The following is a 21,260-nucleotide window of genomic DNA, read 5'->3' as shown; positions in this document are numbered from 1 at the left end:
AGCAATTGCGGGAACAGCTAACGTCCCACACCCACTTCTGGGCACCCCCCACATTTGGGCACCCCATTTACACCAAAAACGCCGTTTTTCGAAATTCTATATTAAACTAACTACTATACTTACTAAGAAAAGAAAATATATATAAACTATGTTAAGTATAATTATAGCCATCTAATTTTTTATAAAGGTTTAAATATAATAATAGTTATAATATAGAAGTTTAAAACTAAAAGCTTTAAAATGTTAGTAGATACTAGTAACTTACTAGTATTCCTTAACATTAGAAAAATATATTTTCGCTTATATATACTTATTTAAAAAATCTAGGAAATTAATATTTATACTTATTAAAAGTATATAATTATATCTAAAAGAGATTTAAAAGTATTACTTTAGTAAATATAGTATAATTAAGGGTTAAAATTCTATAATAGAAACTTTTCTTAAGGGAAATTTTAAAATATTATTCTAAGCTTAAAGAATTTTTTACTAAGTATAAGAATATATAAATCTACTATATCTTACTTAAAAATTCTAATCATATTAGTTAAATATCTCTACCTATTTTATATATTAAGATATAGGCTAGGTAAATTAGTATTATAAATGTTAAAACTTGAATTTATAATACTTATTATCAATAATACTAGTATATAGCTACTTAAGTATTATAATTAAGTCTTAATCTATTTAACATATATTTATTCTCTTTAATAAGTAAAGTATTTAGTTTAATATAGAATTTCGAAAAACGGCGTTTTTGGTGTAAATGGGGTGCCCAAATGTGGGGGGTGCCCAGAAGTGGGTGTGGGACGTTAGCCCAGTCCGGACACGGAGCCGATTCCTACAATGGTCTCGCCGAGATCGACAACATTTTGGCAAATGCGACTTGCTTGAAGTAGCTCTTCTTTCTAGAGCATTGCCTATTTACAAATCAGATCTGATTGCTGATACACACAGGAATTTTCACAACTCGTAACTTAGCAATCTATGAATAGGTACATGTACAGGAGTAATCTCACCCTTATCAAACTGTTCAATCACATGCTGATTGCTTGCTTCTCTACCACTTTCTAGCACGCTCCGTTCTCGTTATTCAGAGATATGACTTTTTGATTATGTATAAGACGTTTTCTCTGTGCATCAACCCACCATGACTGAGGCAGGTCTTGATGATACTTCATCAAAGCTGGTTATGACTATGATCTTGTAATCGCCGAACTAACAGGTGGCTGTCACCCTTTTTTCGGGCCAGAAACCTTCTTTCTATCAAGAATGGTGGCATTGATGTTCTGACGGCTGCAGAAGGTGCAACTGCGGCGGAGACTCCTGCCACAACCAGATCTTTAATGACAAGGAAAGAATAAGATATGTTCTCTCCGAAATCAGACAGACAGGCGCCATGTCTCGATGAATGCCGTCCAACAAGTCTTGAAAATGGACATCCCCTCGAACATCATCCGCCTCAGTAATCCCTCTCCGCCAGCATTGTTCAAATTTCACTTCGCCATGACTGATCCTCACGCTTTGCAATATTCTCACATCGGAGGTACGACTCTCGAGCTCCTTGATCGCTTTGCCGTATCGGAGCTGTGCAAAGGTTGGCCAGTATACCGCGATGCCAGCGAATGGGCAAACTACCGTTCCCTCTTCACCGACGACGCCTACGTCTGGACAAGTCCGTAGCCCCCATCACACCCTCACTGTCCCCGGTTCCTTTATCGTTTCTAACCTGAACATTCCCACAATGTAGCCTGGAGCGGCCCGCAGCCCATAGACGACTTCATCCGCCTCTCCATCACTGGCAAGGAGGCCGGTGTCTTCATCATGCACCGCGAGTGCGGAACTCTAGTTGAGGTCAACCCGCAAACGAACCGCGCCATCGGAAAAATGAAGGCCACAATCACGCAGCGCTTCAAGCACCCAGAAGGTTTCGAGTACGACGTCGACTGCGATTGTCGCTTCATTTTCTTCTGCGAGAAAGTTACAAATGACGACGGACGCCACGACTGGAAAGCCGTATTCGTGAAGCTGGTGTACGAGAAAGACAAGGTGGTCCTCGTGGATGGTCAATCTACACCGCTCTTCGCCGAAGAGGTTCTGGCTAGGTTCCCCCTAGGATACAAGTACCTCGGGGCGGCTCAAGCCTCGCTGGGTTACGATATCGATGTCGGATTGGTCACGGGGCAGAACGCCGCTTCTTGCAAAGAAATGTATCGAAACATGGAGAGATGGTTAGCGGAGCCTGCCTTGTGCCGAACTTTTCGAATTGGGTAGATTACGACACTGATGCTGTTTTGTGTATTATGTACTTTGAGGCCCTACGAACCTGTAGTTGAGTAGTCTAAATTGCATATTAATATGATTATACCTCTAGTCGAATCCACAAGCAACCAAGAGAAACTGTGCTCTTATTCAACAACCACGGCTTGGTGGCCCTTTTTATTAACTCTCCAATGCGGATATTTTTCAATGCTCGCTGCGTTTCATGCGCCGAGGAAAACAGATTTCTTCCGGCATGCACAATTGAAAAGGTACGAGGACCCGCCATTCCAGAACGCCTGATACTGCTAAGTCCTTAAAGCCCGCTCATAATGCTCCCACAAAATTGTCAACATATACTCCCATCATCCGTCCCAACATGCACACTTTTGCTGTCCAACACTCATTCCCTACATGATAATCGCTGCCAAAATGAGAGACGATAATATTGCGACGGTACTTGGCGTCGATATCGAAGCTGATGACATCGAGTCTGATGCCGGCAGGCCAGACATTCCCGGAGAGGGGCCAGTCGGGAGGGTTGAGCCAGACCCTGAGCCCGACCCTGAGCCCGGGGCTGTTCCGGAGCCGGTGCCGGTACCGGTCCCGAACCCGGGACTAGGGACTGGGGTGTTGGTGCCGTTGCTGGCCGGGGGCGCGGTGATGGAACCTTGGGCACCCTTGCACAAGCCCTGCATGGCGGGAATGTCCTCGGGCCGGTTGATTGGCATAGTCTGGGTGCCACAGTTGACATACTGGGCGAGGTAAGCGACGTTGGAGTCGAGGTCAAACACGGCTAAAATTTCATTAGCATAGTCAGTATATAAGTGGAGTGCTATACGAACTGTAAGCTGAGCGCAAGAAGGTATCGCCCAGCAGCGTGAAGTCCGAGTTTGGAACAATGCCCAGGTAGCACGCCGGTGGGGTCGTGCGCACCTCGCGAATCATTTCCTTGTAAGGCACCTTAATCTTCATCCCATCAAAGTCGAAATCCATCGTTCCGTTGAGGTTAACCAGTGTACAGGAGATGGGATAAAAACCGTTGGCGTCGAGCCCAGGTGACCCAAAGTCGGTAGCAATCATGTTGGCAAGATCGGCCGGCAACAAGGTAAGAGTGGCACCGCTGTCAAGAAAAACTGGCATGTTGCTATTCGGGTAGTATCGTGTGCGTCCGCTCGGCGGTGTGATGCTGAGTTGATTCATGTTGACCCAGTACCGCGCAACGCCGTCAGGGGACTGGTCCGCGGGAATGATGGGCAGGCGAGCAAGGGGACCAGAGAATTTTGAGGTGTCGATTCCGCCGAATATGATGGCTCCTTCCTGGTCGTCCTTCGATCCTAGAGCCAAACTGAAAGCCTTGGTTTTCGTTACTCCCTGGGACGCGAGTTCGTCGATAAGGTTCTTGTAGCGCGTGTTGACCCCCTCCCCGGCACCGATGCCAAGAATGCCGGCGAATTGGTCCTCAGAGCTAAGGGCGACGCCGAACTGAACTTGCTGCATCGTGGACTGGGAACCGGCAAGAGCGAGATTGTCGCGAACGTAGGTGATGTTGGCAGCACCAATGCCATAGCGGAGCGTTTTCGTCGTTCGGAGGGCTACGGCGGTAGAAGATCGAGCGGTGTCGTAGAAACCAACGGCTTCACAGAAGCGTTGGTCGGATGTGCTGAGGAGAGAACAGTCCGGGTTAACCCAGAGCTCGAAGGAGCCGGTGTCGAGCTGAGCATAGACGGCCTGCGGCGGTGTGCCGATGTTAACTGGGGGATGTTAGTTCAAGTTCGAGAGACTTTCATGACGTTTCGTAAGTTAAGGTCTTAGAGGCTCACGTTGTGCATAATAGGCCACATCAGAACGGTTGGCAAGCTTCGCTTCGACTTGTCGACTAAAGACACCACGCTTGGTGGAGTGGATGACGGGCAATGTAACGAAGGAGGTCGTAATCTCCACTCGGTCGTCAACGGGCAGACCTCGACCCGCAACCGGAGGCTTGGGTTTTGGGGCGACAGGCAAGACATCCAGATCCAGATCCTCACCGAGGAGGTTGTCGAGCAAAACCTTCCGTGGGCGGCGTTGGTTGACACGTCTCCTCCTCAATCTTGACGTCACGGGCAGGGTCATGACCATCGTTTCGGAATCCTCATCGGCTGGAAGGGAAAGGCCTCGCGGGGCAACATTGGCATCGGCTTGGGTCTGGTGTTGGGTGGTGTAAGGAATAACAGGAAGGGTCGTGAGAAAACCAATGTCGCCGTCGTCGGTCGGTAGCTGAGGCCATGCTTGTATACGGGCAACAAGCGAAAGTGCCAATAAGGCGGAGGAGAGTAGCGCCATTTCTGGCGCCGGGAAGGGAGAGGTGGGATGCGTGCTATCGCGGTCGTCGCCACATGGGAACTGTCTTTAAGAGGCGCTCGAGGCGGGGTTTTCTTGGTATTGGGTTAGAGACTGGATTTCGAGGACTTGATATTCGAATTCGAAGTATGCTTCCGTGCAGCCGACGTCGATCAACGAGCGTATTATGGTGGTAGCGAATGAAAGGGTCTTCTGAGCAAAAGAAATGAAGAATGGAAGACTATCGGAAAAGAAAGCAACAGGCAAGATGGTTACAGCGAATGGAACGACGATCCGGTCGGAAGTAGGCGAGAAGATGCCGTTCAAACAGCAAACGCAACGCAATGCAAAACAGGCCTGTGCTAGAAGAAGAGAACAAGAAGTGGGAAAAATAGAAGCAGGGACTCCACCGTCGACGCAGACAACGATTGAGGAAGAAGGAAAGGTTGAAGGAAAAGAGAGGAGAAACAGACGGAGAGCTGCCGCGACGGGAATAGGAACAGGAATACTACTTTGTAGATCGACAAGGGTGGGAGAGAAAGCCACCACGCACACACCCAAAAAAGACAAGAGAGGGAGAGAGACGAACAGGCAGGTGCTCTGTGTCCCACCTGTCAACGCCAAGTGAAGGTAGTGTTCGGGTCGAAGAAGGGGAACCACTCTTGTCTCAAAAGTTGCATGGGCTACACGTTTTTTTTTTTTTTCTCTCCCTTTTACCTTTCTTAGCTCGAGAATACCAGTCGCCCTATGGACTAAATGCCGCCATACAAAAAAAGAGTAACGAGCCAAAATCCAAATTTGGCATACAAGCCAAGCCAAGTGTAGCCGTAGTGGCTAATGCGGCAAATGTCGTTATTGGGGTGAAGGGAAGCTCGCAGTAATTTCTCAGTGCGCAACGGCGATGTTCCCTCTAGTGAGTTCTTAGGACTCCTTCCACTGTCGTCTCAAGCGTTCCTAATACTATATGTAAGAAGAGAAGGAGGTCAAGGATGCTAGAATTCAAGACTTGGCAGGTCGGCCTTGGCTACTTGAAATGACGCTAGCGACCGCTGTGAGTGGTCCGGTACGGGCATCTCAAACAACGGCTAGTGGCCTTGCGTCGCAGATTTCACTGGGGGTTGCAGGTAAGCCAGGGGGGCTCAAATCGTAGATCAGACAAACCCCTGAGACGAAAACGGAAGCACATGGTGTGATGCCCCCATGCCACTAAGCCGAATTGGGTCACCTTTACCCTGTCAAGGCCCTCTTTCTGGCTGCTCACCGAGTACTGTGTAGTTTGTAGGGAGTTGAATCTCTGTGACCTGCAACCTGAAGGGGGGCGGGAGTGACGAGAGCCGAAGAAACCGGTGCCTTGTCGACCAATTGGGAGATGGATAATGACCCGAAAACGATGGTATCGAGGATCTTGCGAATCCCACAAGTGCTTGTTCAGAAGCCTTATTATCATCTCCCAGCCAATCTTAGTAAGGGATCCCCAACGGTGGAGACAGCCCTGAAGCAGACACGGCATTGAAGTTGCCCAGGTGTCCCTAATAATCAGACCATACTTGTGCAGTTATCGGCCCATAGACCAAACAATTTACACCAGAAAATAGGAAAGAATTATAGAAGGCAGTACTATGAATGCCGAAAAAGGATCAAGTTTCGCAAACAGAGTTGGTAGACAGATGACAGAGTTAACCGTTAAGGTTAGATAGAGTAGTCTACCTTTTCTTCCTTGCGGGAAGCCAGTGGAGATGGAAAATGGGACTGCTGTCGGTCCGTGCCTTGTTAATTTTTGCGGGGCTTTCCTCCTCTGCCAGCGTCAACTGACTCCATTTCGAATGTCCCCCGAATCCGGCCAAGCGTCCTCAAAGTTTAGAGGTGCAGGTTTCATGGGAAGAGATCAGCATGCTGAACTAATTATATATTCACCCGCCTCCATCTGCCGCTCGCCCTTTTCTTCGCATATAAAGAGCCACGGCTCAAGTTGCCTTCATCGCGAGCGGTTGTCTCTTTGAGTGGTCTCTATGGATGCCAAGGTCGGACGCCCGGAGGTTCGAGTTCAGACAGCCCAGAGAGGTGCGTTAGCCAAGTGAATCACTATCGTCTCACTAGAATCGTCTAGGGCGCAGAACAGGTGTCAACTTTTCGTCTGTTGACTGCAGTTTCGAAATGCCAGTCACGCATGAGCCTGACAGCCGACACTCGAACTGGGACGTGCGGGCTGAGGCCGTTGATGCCACGCAAACTTTATAGCGATCAGAAAGCACGGGCCTATGAATAGCAGATGGGAGTATCCTCGACTTTGGGACAGTTTCTTCATATGCGAATGAAGAATAAACCGGTTCTCACTATTTTAGATGAATTGCACTTACTTGCGTCTGTTAATTCCCAGCATCAAAAGAGCACTGCTTCACATACCTTATCTTACTTGGGAGCCGAGAAACTTGGCATAATAAATGTGCCTCTTGATAAATAACTAGATCACCTCGCAAACTATGGCGATCTATCTTTGTCAAAGTTCACTTGTAAGTTCTAGCAAGACCTTGTGCAAGTCGAAGTCGAAGCGCTTGGTGAGGCTTAGAATCATTTTGTCCCAAGGAGTACTCTAAGTGACTTTAACGGCCGCCGGAGTCAGGGACATGAGACAAATGATAGGCGTCACGGGCGGAAAGGGACGATCAGCTCTGTATCTTTTTGCATATTCGTTACTGCAGCGGAAGTTTACGGAAAATGTTTGATTTCCGAGCATGCAACGATTTCAGTCAGATCGTTGTCTGGTTTTCACACTCTCCATCTGGAAAGACTCTAAGTTGCATCACAACCTGAGGGTCATAACTGAGGGCTCTCTATCGGTGTTATTTTGCTACACTTCATTGCTTTACTTTTTGAAATCTAACGAGCCTGATCGCCTAACATATAAAAACCTGGCTAGTTACAATTGATTAGCGTTTCCTGCTATGGCCCACCAGCCCTTCATAGAAGTGAAAGGCTTTTGGGTAGGCCCCTATATAAAGGCAGGATTAAAGAGCAAAAGTATGAGTAACTTATACGAAGGTTAGCAGACAGTAATGCTGAGGCACGTAAGGATTACCGCTGGCCTTCTTCAAGCTGGACATTACCTTTCGGGGAAACCAGCTGTCCATTGCATCTGGCCATTGCTTGCTGCATCAAGTTATTACGTAAAATGCACTTGATGTATCTCATATGTAATTCCCATAATCGTATACGAAGCTGCAAGACTGAGCGAACCGAGCATACATCTTCTGACCTAACCCACATAGTTCCCGCCATATGGACTGCATATTGTTGTCACCACCCAGGCTTCTGCAATCCATAAACTAATCGCCGTTTTGCTATGCGCCAAGTGCAATATGCCAAGTGCTCTCCAACAAGCTAAAAGGCCAAGAGCTTCGCGTTCGGAATCTCAAACTCGGACCCAAGCACTAGCTAGCTAGGTAGTAGCTAGCCCTAAATTCCCAAATTGGTGATGCCCGTGCTCCAGGCCAGGAAAAGCAACTCTTGGCCGCCACCAAGCCTTCATCGGCTTGGCATCTGTGACTGGCACACCCCCGTCTCTGCGGGGTCCTTTCGTAAGGCGGCGGACTCCGGCAATATCTGACTCTTGGTTCTTCTCGATGAAGTCGCCCGGTCACCTTTGGATGAAGGTGGCGGTTTGCTACATTTGGGACGATGGATATTTTGGTACTGCCAAGGACGTCAGGTTTGGACTTGGCCAAGACTTGGACGCCGAAGTTTCTTCAGGAGAATGCTAGGAGATCTGAGTATTTCTTTGGATTGCTTGGTGGATTGGTGGACGGGCAGCATAAGTTGGCACAACTGTTTCGGCGAGTGATATCCCAGGTTTCCAGATGCTGTAATGGAACGGAATCGCCGTGTCGCATCACAATTCATTGTGCCGTGGCATTTCGTGAGTTTTTTGTTTTTTTTTTTTTTTTTTCCCAATAAGAATGTTCGTTGCTTCCAAGTTTACAAAATGAGGCGTTGAACTTTGAGAAACTTGGCATCACCAACGGTTTTAAGAGGGAGAGTCATTGAGCGGCATGTAAGATACAAGGCAAGGTCTGCTGGAAGACCGAATGGAAGTGCTACAAGACCGGCTAAATCCCGGTTTACCGTTGAACACCATAGCTTCAAAATAGTATACTTGGAAAAATGTTGAAGATGATCAAGCTCTTTCAGGGACAAATCTCCTATGGCTTGAATACAAATCCATGGATACAGCTTCGGACTTCCACAGAGAACGTGTGTTGTCGTCCAGACCAATTACCGCTCTGGGACCCGCTGTGGCTCCTTCTTAGCACCCCACCCAACGCCGTTGGTACCTTTTCCCAGCACAACCCAGGTACATCGTACAGCTAATAGATTGAAGACAACGTCGATATGGCATCGCACAACCGTCGAGCTGGGCATGTTTAGTAAGTAGGATGCGATCAACGAAACAAATCTAACCGATTCCAAATCCAAGTGGCGAAAGGGAAATTTCTGCCTCATGGCATGAGTAACGAATCTCGTAGTTGGACGGCAAAAAATGCCGGAGGAATGCATCCATTTTCAAGCCAGGACTATTTCACGGTTAGCAGCACGCAGCACGTGGAAAAATGCTTGTCTTATCTTGGCGGCTTGAAGCTCTTGATCGGAACTCGGCTTCAACTGCAGACCCACGTCCAAGTTAACTCCCTTCAGATGTTGCGCGTCGTTGCGGACCCTGGATAGAACCGTCGAATGAGAACAACGAAGACACTCCACGTGTCTCGCTGCGAGCATTTACCATCTAGACAGGGCTGGTCGGGAATTTGTTGTCGTCAACGACAGAAGCTTGTGGACAAACATTGGACCAATCACACAACAAGAACCGCAAGATAGGTGATATGCGAACTACTGTATGTGTGCCGAATGAGTATCGTGTCGTGCTCGTTTGTAATGTTGGTAGCTCTTGGTCGCGTGCTCTCTTTGAGATTCACTTTACATATAATAGACTTTAATCACCCTCATGATGTGCATCAATCCCTACAACTCAACAACTCAATGAATATGACTTCCAACAAAGAGCCTTCCGAAGCGATTATGCCGAGCTCATCGGCAACAGCCAGTGACTCTGACGATCAGCCGCCTGTTGAAATTGTCTCCTCCAAGAAGCAGTCATGGAGCGACATTTTCACCATTGCTTGCTCCGGCTTCGCTCTCATCAGCGATGGCTACCAGAATAACCTCATGTGAGTGTTTCGCATGACACAAAGTCACACCATCTCGCTAATCACTTTTCCAGGACCATGACGAACGTCATCCTTAAGGCTGAATATCCCAAACAATACACCTCATCTGTCAGCACAAGAGTCTCCAATGCTCTTCTTATAGGCGAAATTTTCGGTCAAGTCATCATCGGTCTCACCTGCGACTACCTCGGTCGTAAGTTTGCCATCATTCTCACCACATCTTTGATAGTCCTCGGTTCCATCCTTGCAACTGCTGCTAGTGGAGTTACTGTCGACGGCATGTTCTGGATGATGACTGTGGCCCGTGGCATTATCGGCTTCGGTGCTGGCGGCGAATATCCCGCCTCATCGACGTCCGCTTCCGAAGCAGCCAACGAACACTCGTTGAAGAACCGTGGACCCATCTTTATTCTCGTCACCAACTTGCCTCTGTCTTTCGGCGGCCCGTTGGCTGTCAGTATCTTCCTCATCGTCTTTACCGCTGCGGCAGGGCCTCAGCATCTTTCTACCACCTGGCGTGTCTGCTTCGGAATTGGCTGCGCTTTGCCCTTGACCGTCTTCTACTTCAGGCTAAAGATGCTGAACTCGAAGCTCTACCGCCGCGGTGCGATCAAACGTCATGTTCCCTACACCTTGGTTCTCCGATACTACTGGAAGCGTCTCATCGGTACTGCTGGAGCCTGGTTCCTGTACGACTTCGTTACCTTCCCCAACGGCGTATTCTCTGGTGTCATCATCTCATCCGTCGTGAAGGATTCGAGCATTAAATCTACTGCAGAGTATCAGCTTCTACTCGGCGCCATTGCGTTACCAGGTGTCCTGCTGGGTGCCTTCCTGTGCGATCGTATCGGTCGTAAAAACGTCATGATACTAGGATTTTCTGGGTACCTTGTCTTCGGACTGATCATCGGCGCAGCCTACGACCAGATTACCAAGATCCTGCCCCTTTTCGTAGTCTTTTATGGTCTCATGCAGAGCTCTGGTAACATGGGCCCCGGCGACATGCTCGGACTGGTGTCTTCGGAGTCGTACGCCACTGCAGTTCGCGGGACCTGCTACGGCTTCTCCGCCGCTGTTGGAAAGGCTGGAGCCGCCATTGGCACTCAGGCTTTCACGCCGATCCAGGCCAACCTCGGCAAGAGGTGGACCTTCATCATTGCTGCCATCTGCGGTGTCGTTGGTGTTCTCGTCACCTACTTTTTCGTCCCAGATCTCAAGGGCGACGATCTTTCGAAAGAGGACGAGAACTTCCGTGCCTACTTGCTCACCCAAGGCTGGAATGGTGAGATGGGAGAGGATGACTCGGTAGCTTCAGCCCAGGAAGTGACACCGGCGGGAAAGGCTCGGGAGGCAAGTGAGAAGTGAGATTTTTTGTTCACTTTTGATTTTTATCACTGAAATGTAGCATCTTGCCGAAAATGGTACAGCATTGCACTGCCTTACATGAAAGAAGGCTGGCATTAAAGAAGAAGGGAAAACGTCCGGGCTTGGATACCACTCAACAAAGTCATAGCGACTGCGTAGTGTTTAAATAAATATGTGAGCTTATGGTGATTGAGTTTAAGAAAATATAGGGCGCCGTAGAGGAATTTTGCATGAATAGCGAGACGGGAAGTGGAAGGCCTAATGTGAGACTGTTTTGTAACATTAGAATAGTTTATACATCAATGGATGGCACATGCATGATGGACTCTAAGGGCTATCATAACGACTTGTGATGTGTGCCTGCGGAAATAAATCCAGGCACTCAGGTGTACCCTTTATCTGTTTCCATAGGGGACTTTGGCCAGTTTTTCTTACTTGATAGGATTATTCTTCTTCAAAGAAGTACATCTGTGGTTGTTTGGATTATTGGCAGCATCACGCCATAAACAACGTTATGCTTACGAATCAGTACAAGTCATTACTTGGATGTCTCTGATAGTTGCTTACAAACAAAACCATACCAGAATGTTATAACAAGTTTACCCATATCATGGAATAGCATTTCGGATTGTTTTAGAAGTATGAATCGAAAAGCCTTTGCTGCGCAACACTCAGACAGTCAATAGCTTCTCGAGAGCACGACGTTCAAAATGGCCCAGCCTATACCAAAAACAGTCAAGCAATGGAACGTTACTGGACAAGACGGACTTGACTCTCTTCATTTTACAGAACAGATGGTCCCCGAAATCGGAGATAATGACGTCCTTGTGAAGCGTAAGACTCCTCACTACCTTGAAATAATGCGAATCTAACATACAAGTGTCAGTGCAGGGCGCTACCCTCAATGTAAGTCCTGACAACGAAGTAAACCTATTGTCAACTAAAGTTTTGTTTCTAGTTCCGTGACGTTGCGATCAGCCAAGGTAAATATCCTTGGCACGTCAAACCCAATGTCATCCCAGGGTCAGACGGAGCCGGGACAGTCCTATCTGTCGGGCGGCACGTCACCCGATTCAAGGCAGGTGATAAGGTTGTCACCGTCCTTCTTCAGAAACATACAGGGGGAGCTATTGACAGACAAGCACCGGATTTTGGGCTGGGCGGCGGAGTTGATGGAACCTTCCGCACCGCAGGCGTCTTCAATGAGCAAGGACTTGTGATGATGCCCGAGGGCTTAAGCTTTATTGAAGCTGCTTCGCTGAGCTGTGCTGGGTTAACTGCTTGGAATGCTCTCTTCGGGATTCCTGGGAAGAGACTCTCGGCAGGAGAATGGGTTCTCACCCAAGGCACTGGCGGAGTCAGCGTCTTTGCCATTCAGTTTGCCAAAGCTGTCGGCGCCAGAGTCATTGCGACCACTAGCTCGAGCGAAAAGGCCAAGATTCTCGACAAACTTGGTGTCGACCAGGTGATCAACTATGCCGAAACCCCCGATTGGGGCTTGCTTGCAAAGAATCTAACAGGCGGCGTTGGCGTTGACTGGGTTGTTGATGTTGCTGGCTCCAGTACATTGAGGCAAAGCGTTGCTAGCATCAGACTTGATGGCGTCATCAGCACTGTGGGGATTGCTGGCGGCGACGCCCAACAGACAATCCCAAATCTGCTAGATACATGGCTCAATCTTTTCACTGCTCGTGGCGTTTGGGTCGGTAGCCGGCTGCAGATGGAGGACATGTGCAAAGCGGTTGAAGGGAACCCGCAAAAGTTGCGCCCCATAATTGACTCGAAGGTTTTCAAATTGGAGGAGATGAAAGAGGCGTATGAGTATCTAGCTTCTGGGAAGCATCAGGGCAAAGTTGGCATTACGATCACATGAGGTAAGTGGTCCAACTGGAGCCCCGAAGAAGTAAGAAAAACTATATTAAAGAGGTTGCTGAGTTTAATATGTTGTTTTCTCCAGATACTCGTTAAAAGTTTTTCATCAGCGACTGTCAGTAGCGAGGCTTCCATCGCTTCCATACTGTTTGGAAAGCCACGGCCTCAAGTATACTCTTTCATGTTTTAAAGCGAACAACAACATTGGTGGCATTCGCGGGTACGGAAAGTCTCTAGAGATTTACAACCAATGGCTATGGACAATCTGGGTTGGCGGCTGTTAGAGATTGCTGTTCTAAAGGAAATAAGTGGGCTGGCGATGGGAGTGTACAGGCAATCGTAGACTCGTAGATTTTGGTGAGTTAATGAAGCTCAATATCGAACTTCGAGTCATAAACAAACAATTCTGACTAAGACGACTTGACAGCAAAAAAGTCGTAAAGGGGGTTTTCCTTTGGGCGGCCAAAGCTCCTGAATAAGGTCCCCCACAGCAAGGAAAGTCTATTAAATGGCGTCATTATAGGTAAAGGACCTGACTTATGCTCATGGTTTTCAATAAAAGTAGAGTTCATGCGTGTTCTGTGCCACATTCTTTAATCGCAATCTACGGCCCAATTCTTTTTGACCCTTGTTCTGCGTCAATCTGAGGCGAACCTGCCTCACTTCTCAGAGGTTCCTTTATCTGCCGAGAGTTTTACAAGATTGAAACGAATGTTGCCCATCACTGGTCCTGGGTGTTGTGTGAACATTCCCACTTCGTTGTAGATCTGATGATCCTTTTCGTTTGTCAGGTCGACTCCTGAAATCATCATCGCACAGTTAGTAATTGACTGCAAGTATCTGCCTCACTTGTTTCATCGCTTGTTTGGTCAGCTGACTTGTAGCAAGCCAATGATGACCGAAACTGCATGAGGTGCACTCGGCAGGGAGAGAAAGACGATCAGATCGCCAATCTCGTTCAAACGAAACAATCAAGCTTGAGTTTGGAAAGCTCAGCTCATTACCGGACGAAACTGAAGTAGTGCATGTGCCTGGTTTTAGAATGGGGTGAATGGCTTCTCGACCAATCATTGTACAAAGATTTCGGGCTTTGAGCTTTCCGATACATCCCAAGCACCATGTGCTAAAAAGTCCCAAGGTTCAGCTAAATCTTTTTAGACGACGACTTCCCTCCTTCAAGAATTAAAAATGAACCCTAATGGAAGGAACAAAGATGAATTTTATTCCTCACGGTTTATCAAGAATTGAATTCGGCACGGCGGCTCATAGCCAGTATCATGTTGATTGTGGATTCGTGTAATCGTATGGGGGGATCCCTGACAATCCCACGCCGTTGCACACTCTGTGTCCTGAATCGAAGAGATTAGTCGGTGGAGACCTTGGTAGATGCAGGGGGGTGGCAATGATCAAAACACATAATTCATCCGCAAATCAACTTGGACTTCGATGATGGCTTCCCGCCTAGGGGCACATTCTCGATTGACATGAAACACCGCGACTGGCAGGATTTAGCCCCGCAAACCCACAAATCTTTCATTTTCAGTTATGAATGGCAGCGGGACTGGAGTAAAGCCCAAATCGCTTCATGGCAAACGCACTAAATGAACCTTCATAGATGGGATTAGATACTTCACACACGTGGATTCTTTCCATCGACTCCGTATGGCTCGGAGCTTCATGAGCAGTTCCACATGCCCTTGTTGTTAGCCCATGTCCGTCATTCCCAAAGCGTGCTAACTACCCGTTCGGATGGTCAAGGGCATACAGAGTCCTCTCCCAATCAAGGAGATTAAACAATTCTTCTGTTACCTGCAATGTTGCATGTTGGATCTGGGGATATATAACATTTCCTTGGCAGCTCACTTGGCAATCGTTCTCTAGCCAGTCTCATTACAACACACCCACCATTCCTTTCAATTTCACCACATTCTTTTCCCCACGCCAAGATGGCCAAGTTTTTCGCCCCTGTTGCGGCTCTGCTGCCTACCGTTCTTGCAGCGGCTCATCCTCATGTTCACCACAACTCCGCAAGCCACAACTCCGCAAGCCACAACTCCGTAAGCCAAACCCCCGATATTTCGTCTGATGATTTACCCCATGGAGGCATTCGGACTGACCCAGTTTTTTTTCATATTCCTAGACCGGATCTGGTTGTACCGTCACCAAATTCGAAGACATTGCGAACGCCGTCAAGACTTGCACCGATATCACGCTCTCTAACATTGCTGCTCCCGCCAACAGCCCCATTGATCTTCAGAGTCTCCAAAAGGGCGCCAAGGTCACTTTCGACGGCACAACTGTACGCTCTGCCAGTTACTAGGGGTTTAGTTATGATGCTGATTATTTAAAGACCTTTGCCACGACTGTCGACAAGAACTTCGACCCCATCATCATTTCCGGAATCGACATCACAATCACTGGTGCTCCCGGCCATGTTATCGAGGGCAATGGCGCCGTTTACTGGGATGGCCTGGGCTCCAACGGTGGTGGTGACAAGTGAGTACTCTAAAGGGATCTTCGGAATGGTATAAACTCACACACGAATTAGGCCCAATCACTTCGTTGTTGTCAAGAAGACGACCAACGCCAAAATCACTGACCTCAACATCAAGAACTGGCCTGTCCACTGCTTCTCTATGACTGGCAACACAAACCTTCTCGTGTCGGGCTTGGTTCTCGACAACTCCGCTGGTGACGCTCCCAACTCCAAGAGCGGTGGCAAGGCTGCAGCCCACAACAGTGACGGATTTGATATTTCTTCAAGCGATCGCGTCACTCTCGAAAACATCAAGGTTCGCAACCAGGATGACTGCGTTGCCGTCACCAGCGGCAACGACATCACCGTCAACAACCTCTACTGCGACGGCGGCCACGGCCTCAGCATCGGCTCCATTGGCGGCAAGAGCAACAACACCGTAAACAACGTCGTCTTCTCCAACTCCGCCGTCGTCAACAGCTCCAACGGCTGCCGCATCAAGTCCAACTCCAACACCACCGGTTCCGTGACCAACGTCACCTACAAGAACATTACCCTTACCGACATCGACACCTACGGTATCGACGTTCAGCAGGACTACCTCAACGGTGGCCCGACTGGTCAGCCCACCAACGGTGTCAAGATCGCAGGCATTCACTTCATCGATGTCCAGGGTACCACCAAGGGCAGCAAGGCTTACAACTACTACATCCTTTGCGGTGAGGGCAGCTGCTCTGACTTCACCTTCGAGAACACCAAGATTACCGGAGGCGCCAAGGGCGGCTCATGCAACTTCCCCGCCAGCGGATGCCCTTCATAAACGAATTTCAACATTTTATTTTTTCTTGTCAATATTCAAAAAGAAAAGTGTATACGCATTCATGAGACTATTCCATCAGAGGCCAGGATCTCTTACTTAGGAAAAAATGTTGTATATATTCACATCAAACACATATAAAAGGCATTGGCACCAGCGATTTCGCCGGATAGAATAGTAGCACATGGTGTATCGCCGGCATACCACTTGAGACTTTTTTTTTCCCCATCCTTTGGTGTACTGTAGAGCATTTTGTTTCTGCTGCCTTTGTGAGCGAAGTCTTGGTCATTTACGACCTTGCTCTTAAATTCGTACTACCTTACTATAGTTGTTCACAGGCCTGTCTGTGATGAGCCCATGCCTCAAAAAAAGTCAGTCGAATAAGAGCATTTACTAGCCTAGATAGACGTATTCAATCCATTCAAAACTTGAATTCTAAGACTCACCTAAAGGTATTGTGTCTGCCAGCGACGAGTTGTTGCGGCCCAGGACTTCGCCAGCCCGCTGCGATGGCTATCGCTCACATCTTTGCAGATCCTAAAGTCTAAATGACTCAGTTCAACAACCCATGACGGCATCAATAGGAAGCCCATAAAGTACAGTCCGTTGCACTGACAGCGTCCAAAAATCGAGTTTTTACCCCCCTAGGGTGGGGTTAATGCAAACCCATGCTAAACTCCGTTTTTTTCGCTGGGAAAATTACAACGGTCGCATTCAGCTGCATTTAGCCACCGTATCGTCAAATCTACTCATTTCAACGCGTCAGTATGGCGCCACGTCTCTCAAAACTCCAGCTGAGGAAAGTTAACCTACTTCTTCCCTCTGTTATTCAAACCGACGAAGAAATCGCAGAGGCGGTTGGCTGTAGCCAACGAACGATTCGACGATGGCGTCGTCGATTCGACATAACTGGCGAGGTAGAACAATACCCTCGAAGGCGTGAAAGCCAGCAGAAGATGGAAATACAGCATCGGAACGAACTTCTCGAATTATTAAAGTATCGTAACGACCTCCTATTCGAAGAGATGCAAGAATTCCTATACGAACAGTTCAACCTCGAAGTCAGCAAATCAACGTTGAGCCGCCACCTCCACGCAGCTGGCTGGACGAGAAAGAAAGCCCACATAATTGCTTCACAACGAAACCCAGAATTACGGTACGATTGGTTATATCGTATACGTCGATACCACCCAGAACAATTAATATTCGTAGACGAATCAGGCGTTGATAAAAACACTGGAAGAAGAAGGACGGGTTGGGCGCCTAAGGGTCTGACGCCAACGCGGTCAGTTCCCCTCGAGCGAGGTCAACGGATACAACTGCTGCCAGCACTCGCAATTGACGGTATCGTAGACTTGCTGGTATATACTGGATCGACGAATGGCGAGGGCTTCTCTGCGTGGATACAGCAACTTCTACTGCCAAAGTGTGGAATATTCCCTGGGCCTAAGTCAGTGATTATAATGGATAATGCTTCTTTTCACCGGCAAGGGGATATACGGCAAGCGTGTGAGGCCGCTGGCGTACGCCTCGAATTCCTCCCGCCGTACTCACCTGACTTTAACCCCATCGAGGAGTATTTTGGCGACCTCAAAAAGCATGTAAAAAAGACATTCCGTACGTGGAATACTAACGAACTAGACGAGCGTGATTTTGCTGAGTTTCTCCGCGACTGCGCGCTTGAGGTTGGGCAACGTCTCCCACAGATAGCTGGGCACTTCCGTAACTCATATATCAACTTCGACGGCACACAGGATATCTTCTGTGACGCTATGACGAGTAGCGATATGTATATTGAGGCAGGAGGAGAGTTGAATCCACCTCTTGTAGTAAATAGTTGTTGAACTTGTAGTAGGAGAAGTAGGAGAAGAAAAACATGAATAATGCCTGTATTTACAACCTCAAGTCAGGCCTATAGTGAAATAAATCGTATCCGTGGCGTATCAAAGTGCTCTGCTACCTACCTAACGGTCTTTGGGTTGATCCTCCCGGGTGTTGCAGGGCAGCTCACATCCACAAGCAAAGCTTTCCGCTAGCAGTAGTCGCTGCTATTTATCCTAGTTTAACCTCCTCTTCCTCTTGGGTATAAGGCGACGATATATAGTCTGAGACTTCGATCGGATTTTGTTCGGTATTAGGAGGAAGGATTGGTGGCGGCGGCGAGGAGACGAAGAGGTCTAATTCTAGTTTCTGGTTAGTTGACGCCGTCACTTCCGTCAATATTACTCACCACCTCGACCAAACTCAATATCGCCAGTTGGCAGCGGTGAGGAGATCCTACCCGCTGGAACGCTTATTTCGCCTACTTTACTAGCGCTTCGTTCGATATTGCCTGTTTCTCCGAATCGCTCGTCAAAAAGTCGGTTATACACTTCGTCTTCAACCTCACGGTCAACTGCTGGCTTTTTCGTTGCCTGTACGAGTGATTGTACAGCGGCGAGAGGTTCGCTCTGTTGGAGGTAAAATTGCTGTGTTGTAGTGAAAAGTTTGATCGATTTTCTCACTGCTGCGGTAAGTTGTGGTGAAAACCCTACCTCTTTGAACCAGCTGTCTGGGTAATCACGAATAACGCGGAGACTGACTATTGAAGCCTTTAACGGAGTAAATTTCACTTCGTCAATACCCAACTTCTTGCCGTTCACAGCTAGAAACCACGAAACGAACTCATCAACTTGGCGTGTTGCTTTTGAGGGCGAATCAGGAACAACTGGCGACGAAGAACGAATCGGAGCCTCTACTTGCCGACGGGCAGAGTAATCACCTGACTGCGGTTGAAATTGAGGCTCAAGATCCCAATATTGGGGCGGCATCGTTGGCGGCGGCAACTTTGGCCAATATTGCGTTGGGCCGCCTGGCGGAGGTAGGCCATAGAAGTTGACTACTGCGCTATTATTATTGGCAGTATTTGCTGGGTCTTGTGTGTCTGAAAGCCCTCTATTAGCAGACTTTTCACCTAGGCTATTTTGGCCTCCTCGATTTGCTGATTTATCGGGCTTTTTCATATCGCGTTGTTCACGCTGAACAAGATCAACAATTAGGCGGGCAGGCGGGTTTGATATTGATACGCCTTCCTCGCCCTTCTGAATAGCTTCTTGCCACTTCTCGAAATCAAATACGGTCAGTTTATAGTGTTTTCTTGCGTTGACCCAGCACCAGTTAACTGTTGGATCAGCTGACGAGGTATTCTGACAGGTTGCTGAATCGTTACACTGATTATGGCGAAGAAGGTCTCGAAATAACTTCCTCTTTCGATCGCCTTCTGTTTCAATCGCTTGAAGCATCGTATTTGTTACAGTCTGACGTTGACTAAGTCGAGACGGTCGCCCTCGTGGTGATCCTACGCCTTCTAGCTCTCCTACTGCGGCTACAGTAGGAGTGACAGAGTAGGCCAGTTCAACATCGAGAAGAACCTCACCAAGGCGACTATTCTCGATAATTTGCTTCGAAATATCATACCATGGAACAACCGGCCAGTTGCCACTGTCAACAGCGAATTCTTCGCGGTATACAATAGTTACTGCTTTTAATCCTATTCTTCTCCAGGCGATTTTCGTGGTAATCCAGCTCTTCTCGATATTATATTGTGCCCTTAAACGGGCGTCGATTCGCTTCGCCAAATCCCTCTCGATTTTCGACCACTGGATAATCAACTTATGACCAACTTCGCTCTCCTCGTCAAATATCCACTTGTATATAGTCTCAGGAAGCTTTGGCGGCGAGCGACCGCCTGAGAAGAGAGGAGTATACGTAACAGTTAAATTGATTGACTGTGGTTGCGTTCGTCGAGGAGTTGGGGTATCAGGTAAAGGCCGTCGACCAGGCCTTGCCGGCGTAACAGCAAAAGGATCCTCATCGAGGTTGAGGTTATATTGAAGTCGCTGGCCCGGCGTTGACTGCCCAATAGCTTGGTGTTCATAGTGGCCTGCCGGTTGGGTTTCCTCGACTTCGTCAACTTCGAGGTTTTGTTGAGTTATTCCTGTCTCTGTTTCTGCTAACTGAGCAACCCTCTGGGCTGGGGAAGGGATCACCACTACCCGACGGCGTCGAGGTGGCTTAACTGGGGTCTTCGCTGGCTCTGACGCCTGCGCCCTCGCCCTCGCCCTCGTACGTACGATAACTACCCTCGACGGCGAGCCGGTTGTTGTATTCGTCTCTAGGGCTTTTGCTGTTTTCAATCGCTTTCGCTTCGCCGGCCCAGTGGTATTATCAATTGAGGGGGCCCGAGCCCGCCGAGGAGGCATCACGAAAAGCTTTTCACGAGATATTGTAATTTACAGAGATTTCACTACGTGGGCCCCACGAAAGTGGCCCAATTGGGCTACAGTGGCCAGTTTACACCAGTTGGGCCAGTTGGGCCAGTTTGACCCCTGTTGTGATAGTTTACTGATTTTCGGGGTTAATAGGCTAAAATCCGATTTTTGGACGCTGCCAGCGAAACGGACTGTACCAGTGATACCAGTTGTCGGAAACGGTGTTGGCTGGGCTGCTTTTCTGGATCGTCTTATTCAGTTCACCTCTTGGGCTAAGCGTGTGTTGAGGTTGGGATGCCATGTTCCAACGTCTATATGTCTATCAAGAAGACTGCAAAATGTGTACCATCGTAATGGGAAGAGATCCATGTAGTTTCGACATTATTTAGGCTTGTTATCGATTGATATAGCAGCAAAAAACCCATGTCACCCGCGCGTCCCGTAACTTTATAAGCACGAACCATCATATCTGGCCACTTATGAACGTGGAATCGCATCTGATTTCAATGACAATATTATACCAGCGACTTCCAAGCACCTGAGTTTTACAAGAAACCTTTAGCCGCTGCAGTGGTGTCATTTATGGCTTTCTAAAAATCCACTCACATATTCACTACAATCGTAGCAGTCTTGCTATCCGTCGTCCACAACGTAAGTGGGCAATGGAACCCTCTCCT

At 48.1% G+C, this 21,260-nt stretch overlaps 7 protein-coding genes across 7 annotated transcripts; 5 read left to right on the top strand and 2 right to left on the bottom strand.

Moving 5' to 3' along the window:
* Positions 1-1,509: 1,509 nt before the first annotated feature.
* On the top strand, positions 1,510-2,277 carry CTRU02_214199 (catabolic 3-dehydroquinase; the record flags this gene model as incomplete). The annotated part of the gene is made up of 2 exons (XM_036729516.1): positions 1,510-1,678; positions 1,754-2,277. 2 exons carry the CDS (start codon positions 1,510-1,512, stop codon positions 2,275-2,277), a joined length of 693 nt encoding a protein of 230 aa, XP_036578687.1.
* A 395-nt stretch (positions 2,278-2,672) lies between these two features.
* On the bottom strand, positions 2,673-4,587 carry CTRU02_214198 (secreted aspartic proteinase; the record flags this gene model as incomplete). The annotated part of the gene is made up of 3 exons (XM_036729515.1): positions 2,673-3,058; positions 3,108-4,016; positions 4,086-4,587. 3 exons carry the CDS (start codon positions 4,585-4,587, stop codon positions 2,673-2,675), a joined length of 1,797 nt encoding a protein of 598 aa, XP_036578686.1.
* A 5,028-nt stretch (positions 4,588-9,615) lies between these two features.
* Positions 9,616-11,168, top strand: CTRU02_214197 (putative glycerophosphoinositol permease; the record flags this gene model as incomplete). The annotated part of the gene is made up of 2 exons (XM_036729514.2): positions 9,616-9,803; positions 9,857-11,168. 2 exons carry the CDS (start codon positions 9,616-9,618, stop codon positions 11,166-11,168), a joined length of 1,500 nt encoding a protein of 499 aa, XP_036578685.2.
* Positions 11,169-11,878: 710 nt separating this feature from the next.
* Positions 11,879-13,041, top strand: CTRU02_214196 (putative alcohol dehydrogenase; the record flags this gene model as incomplete). The annotated part of the gene is made up of 2 exons (XM_070206199.1): positions 11,879-12,025; positions 12,127-13,041. The coding sequence occupies 2 exons, from the start codon at positions 11,879-11,881 to the stop codon at positions 13,039-13,041; spliced, it is 1,062 nt and encodes a 353-aa protein (XP_070060231.1).
* A 1,945-nt stretch (positions 13,042-14,986) lies between these two features.
* CTRU02_214195 (polygalacturonase 3) lies at positions 14,987-16,336 on the top strand (the record flags this gene model as incomplete). The annotated part of the gene is made up of 4 exons (XM_036729513.1): positions 14,987-15,097; positions 15,181-15,339; positions 15,391-15,536; positions 15,589-16,336. The coding sequence occupies 4 exons, from the start codon at positions 14,987-14,989 to the stop codon at positions 16,334-16,336; spliced, it is 1,164 nt and encodes a 387-aa protein (XP_036578684.1).
* Positions 16,337-17,358: 1,022 nt separating this feature from the next.
* Positions 17,359-18,177, top strand: CTRU02_214194 (TPR domain-containing protein; the record flags this gene model as incomplete). The annotated part of the gene is made up of 1 exon (XM_036729512.1): positions 17,359-18,177. The coding sequence occupies one exon, from the start codon at positions 17,359-17,361 to the stop codon at positions 18,175-18,177; it is 819 nt and encodes a 272-aa protein (XP_036578683.1).
* Positions 18,178-18,385: 208 nt separating this feature from the next.
* On the bottom strand, positions 18,386-20,574 carry CTRU02_214193 (uncharacterized protein; the record flags this gene model as incomplete). Its single annotated transcript, XM_036729511.1, has 2 exons — positions 18,386-18,516; positions 18,564-20,574. 2 exons carry the CDS (start codon positions 20,572-20,574, stop codon positions 18,386-18,388), a joined length of 2,142 nt encoding a protein of 713 aa, XP_036578682.1.
* Positions 20,575-21,260: the final 686 nt, after the last annotated feature.

The sequence above is a fragment of the Colletotrichum truncatum genome (assembly GCF_014235925.2).
Source record: "Colletotrichum truncatum strain CMES1059 chromosome Unknown Contig_0010, whole genome shotgun sequence".
Lineage (NCBI taxonomy): Eukaryota > Fungi > Ascomycota > Sordariomycetes > Glomerellales > Glomerellaceae > Colletotrichum > Colletotrichum truncatum.
The sequence above is the reverse complement of the archived record's forward strand: the minus strand, read 5'-3'. Positions and strand labels throughout refer to the sequence as shown.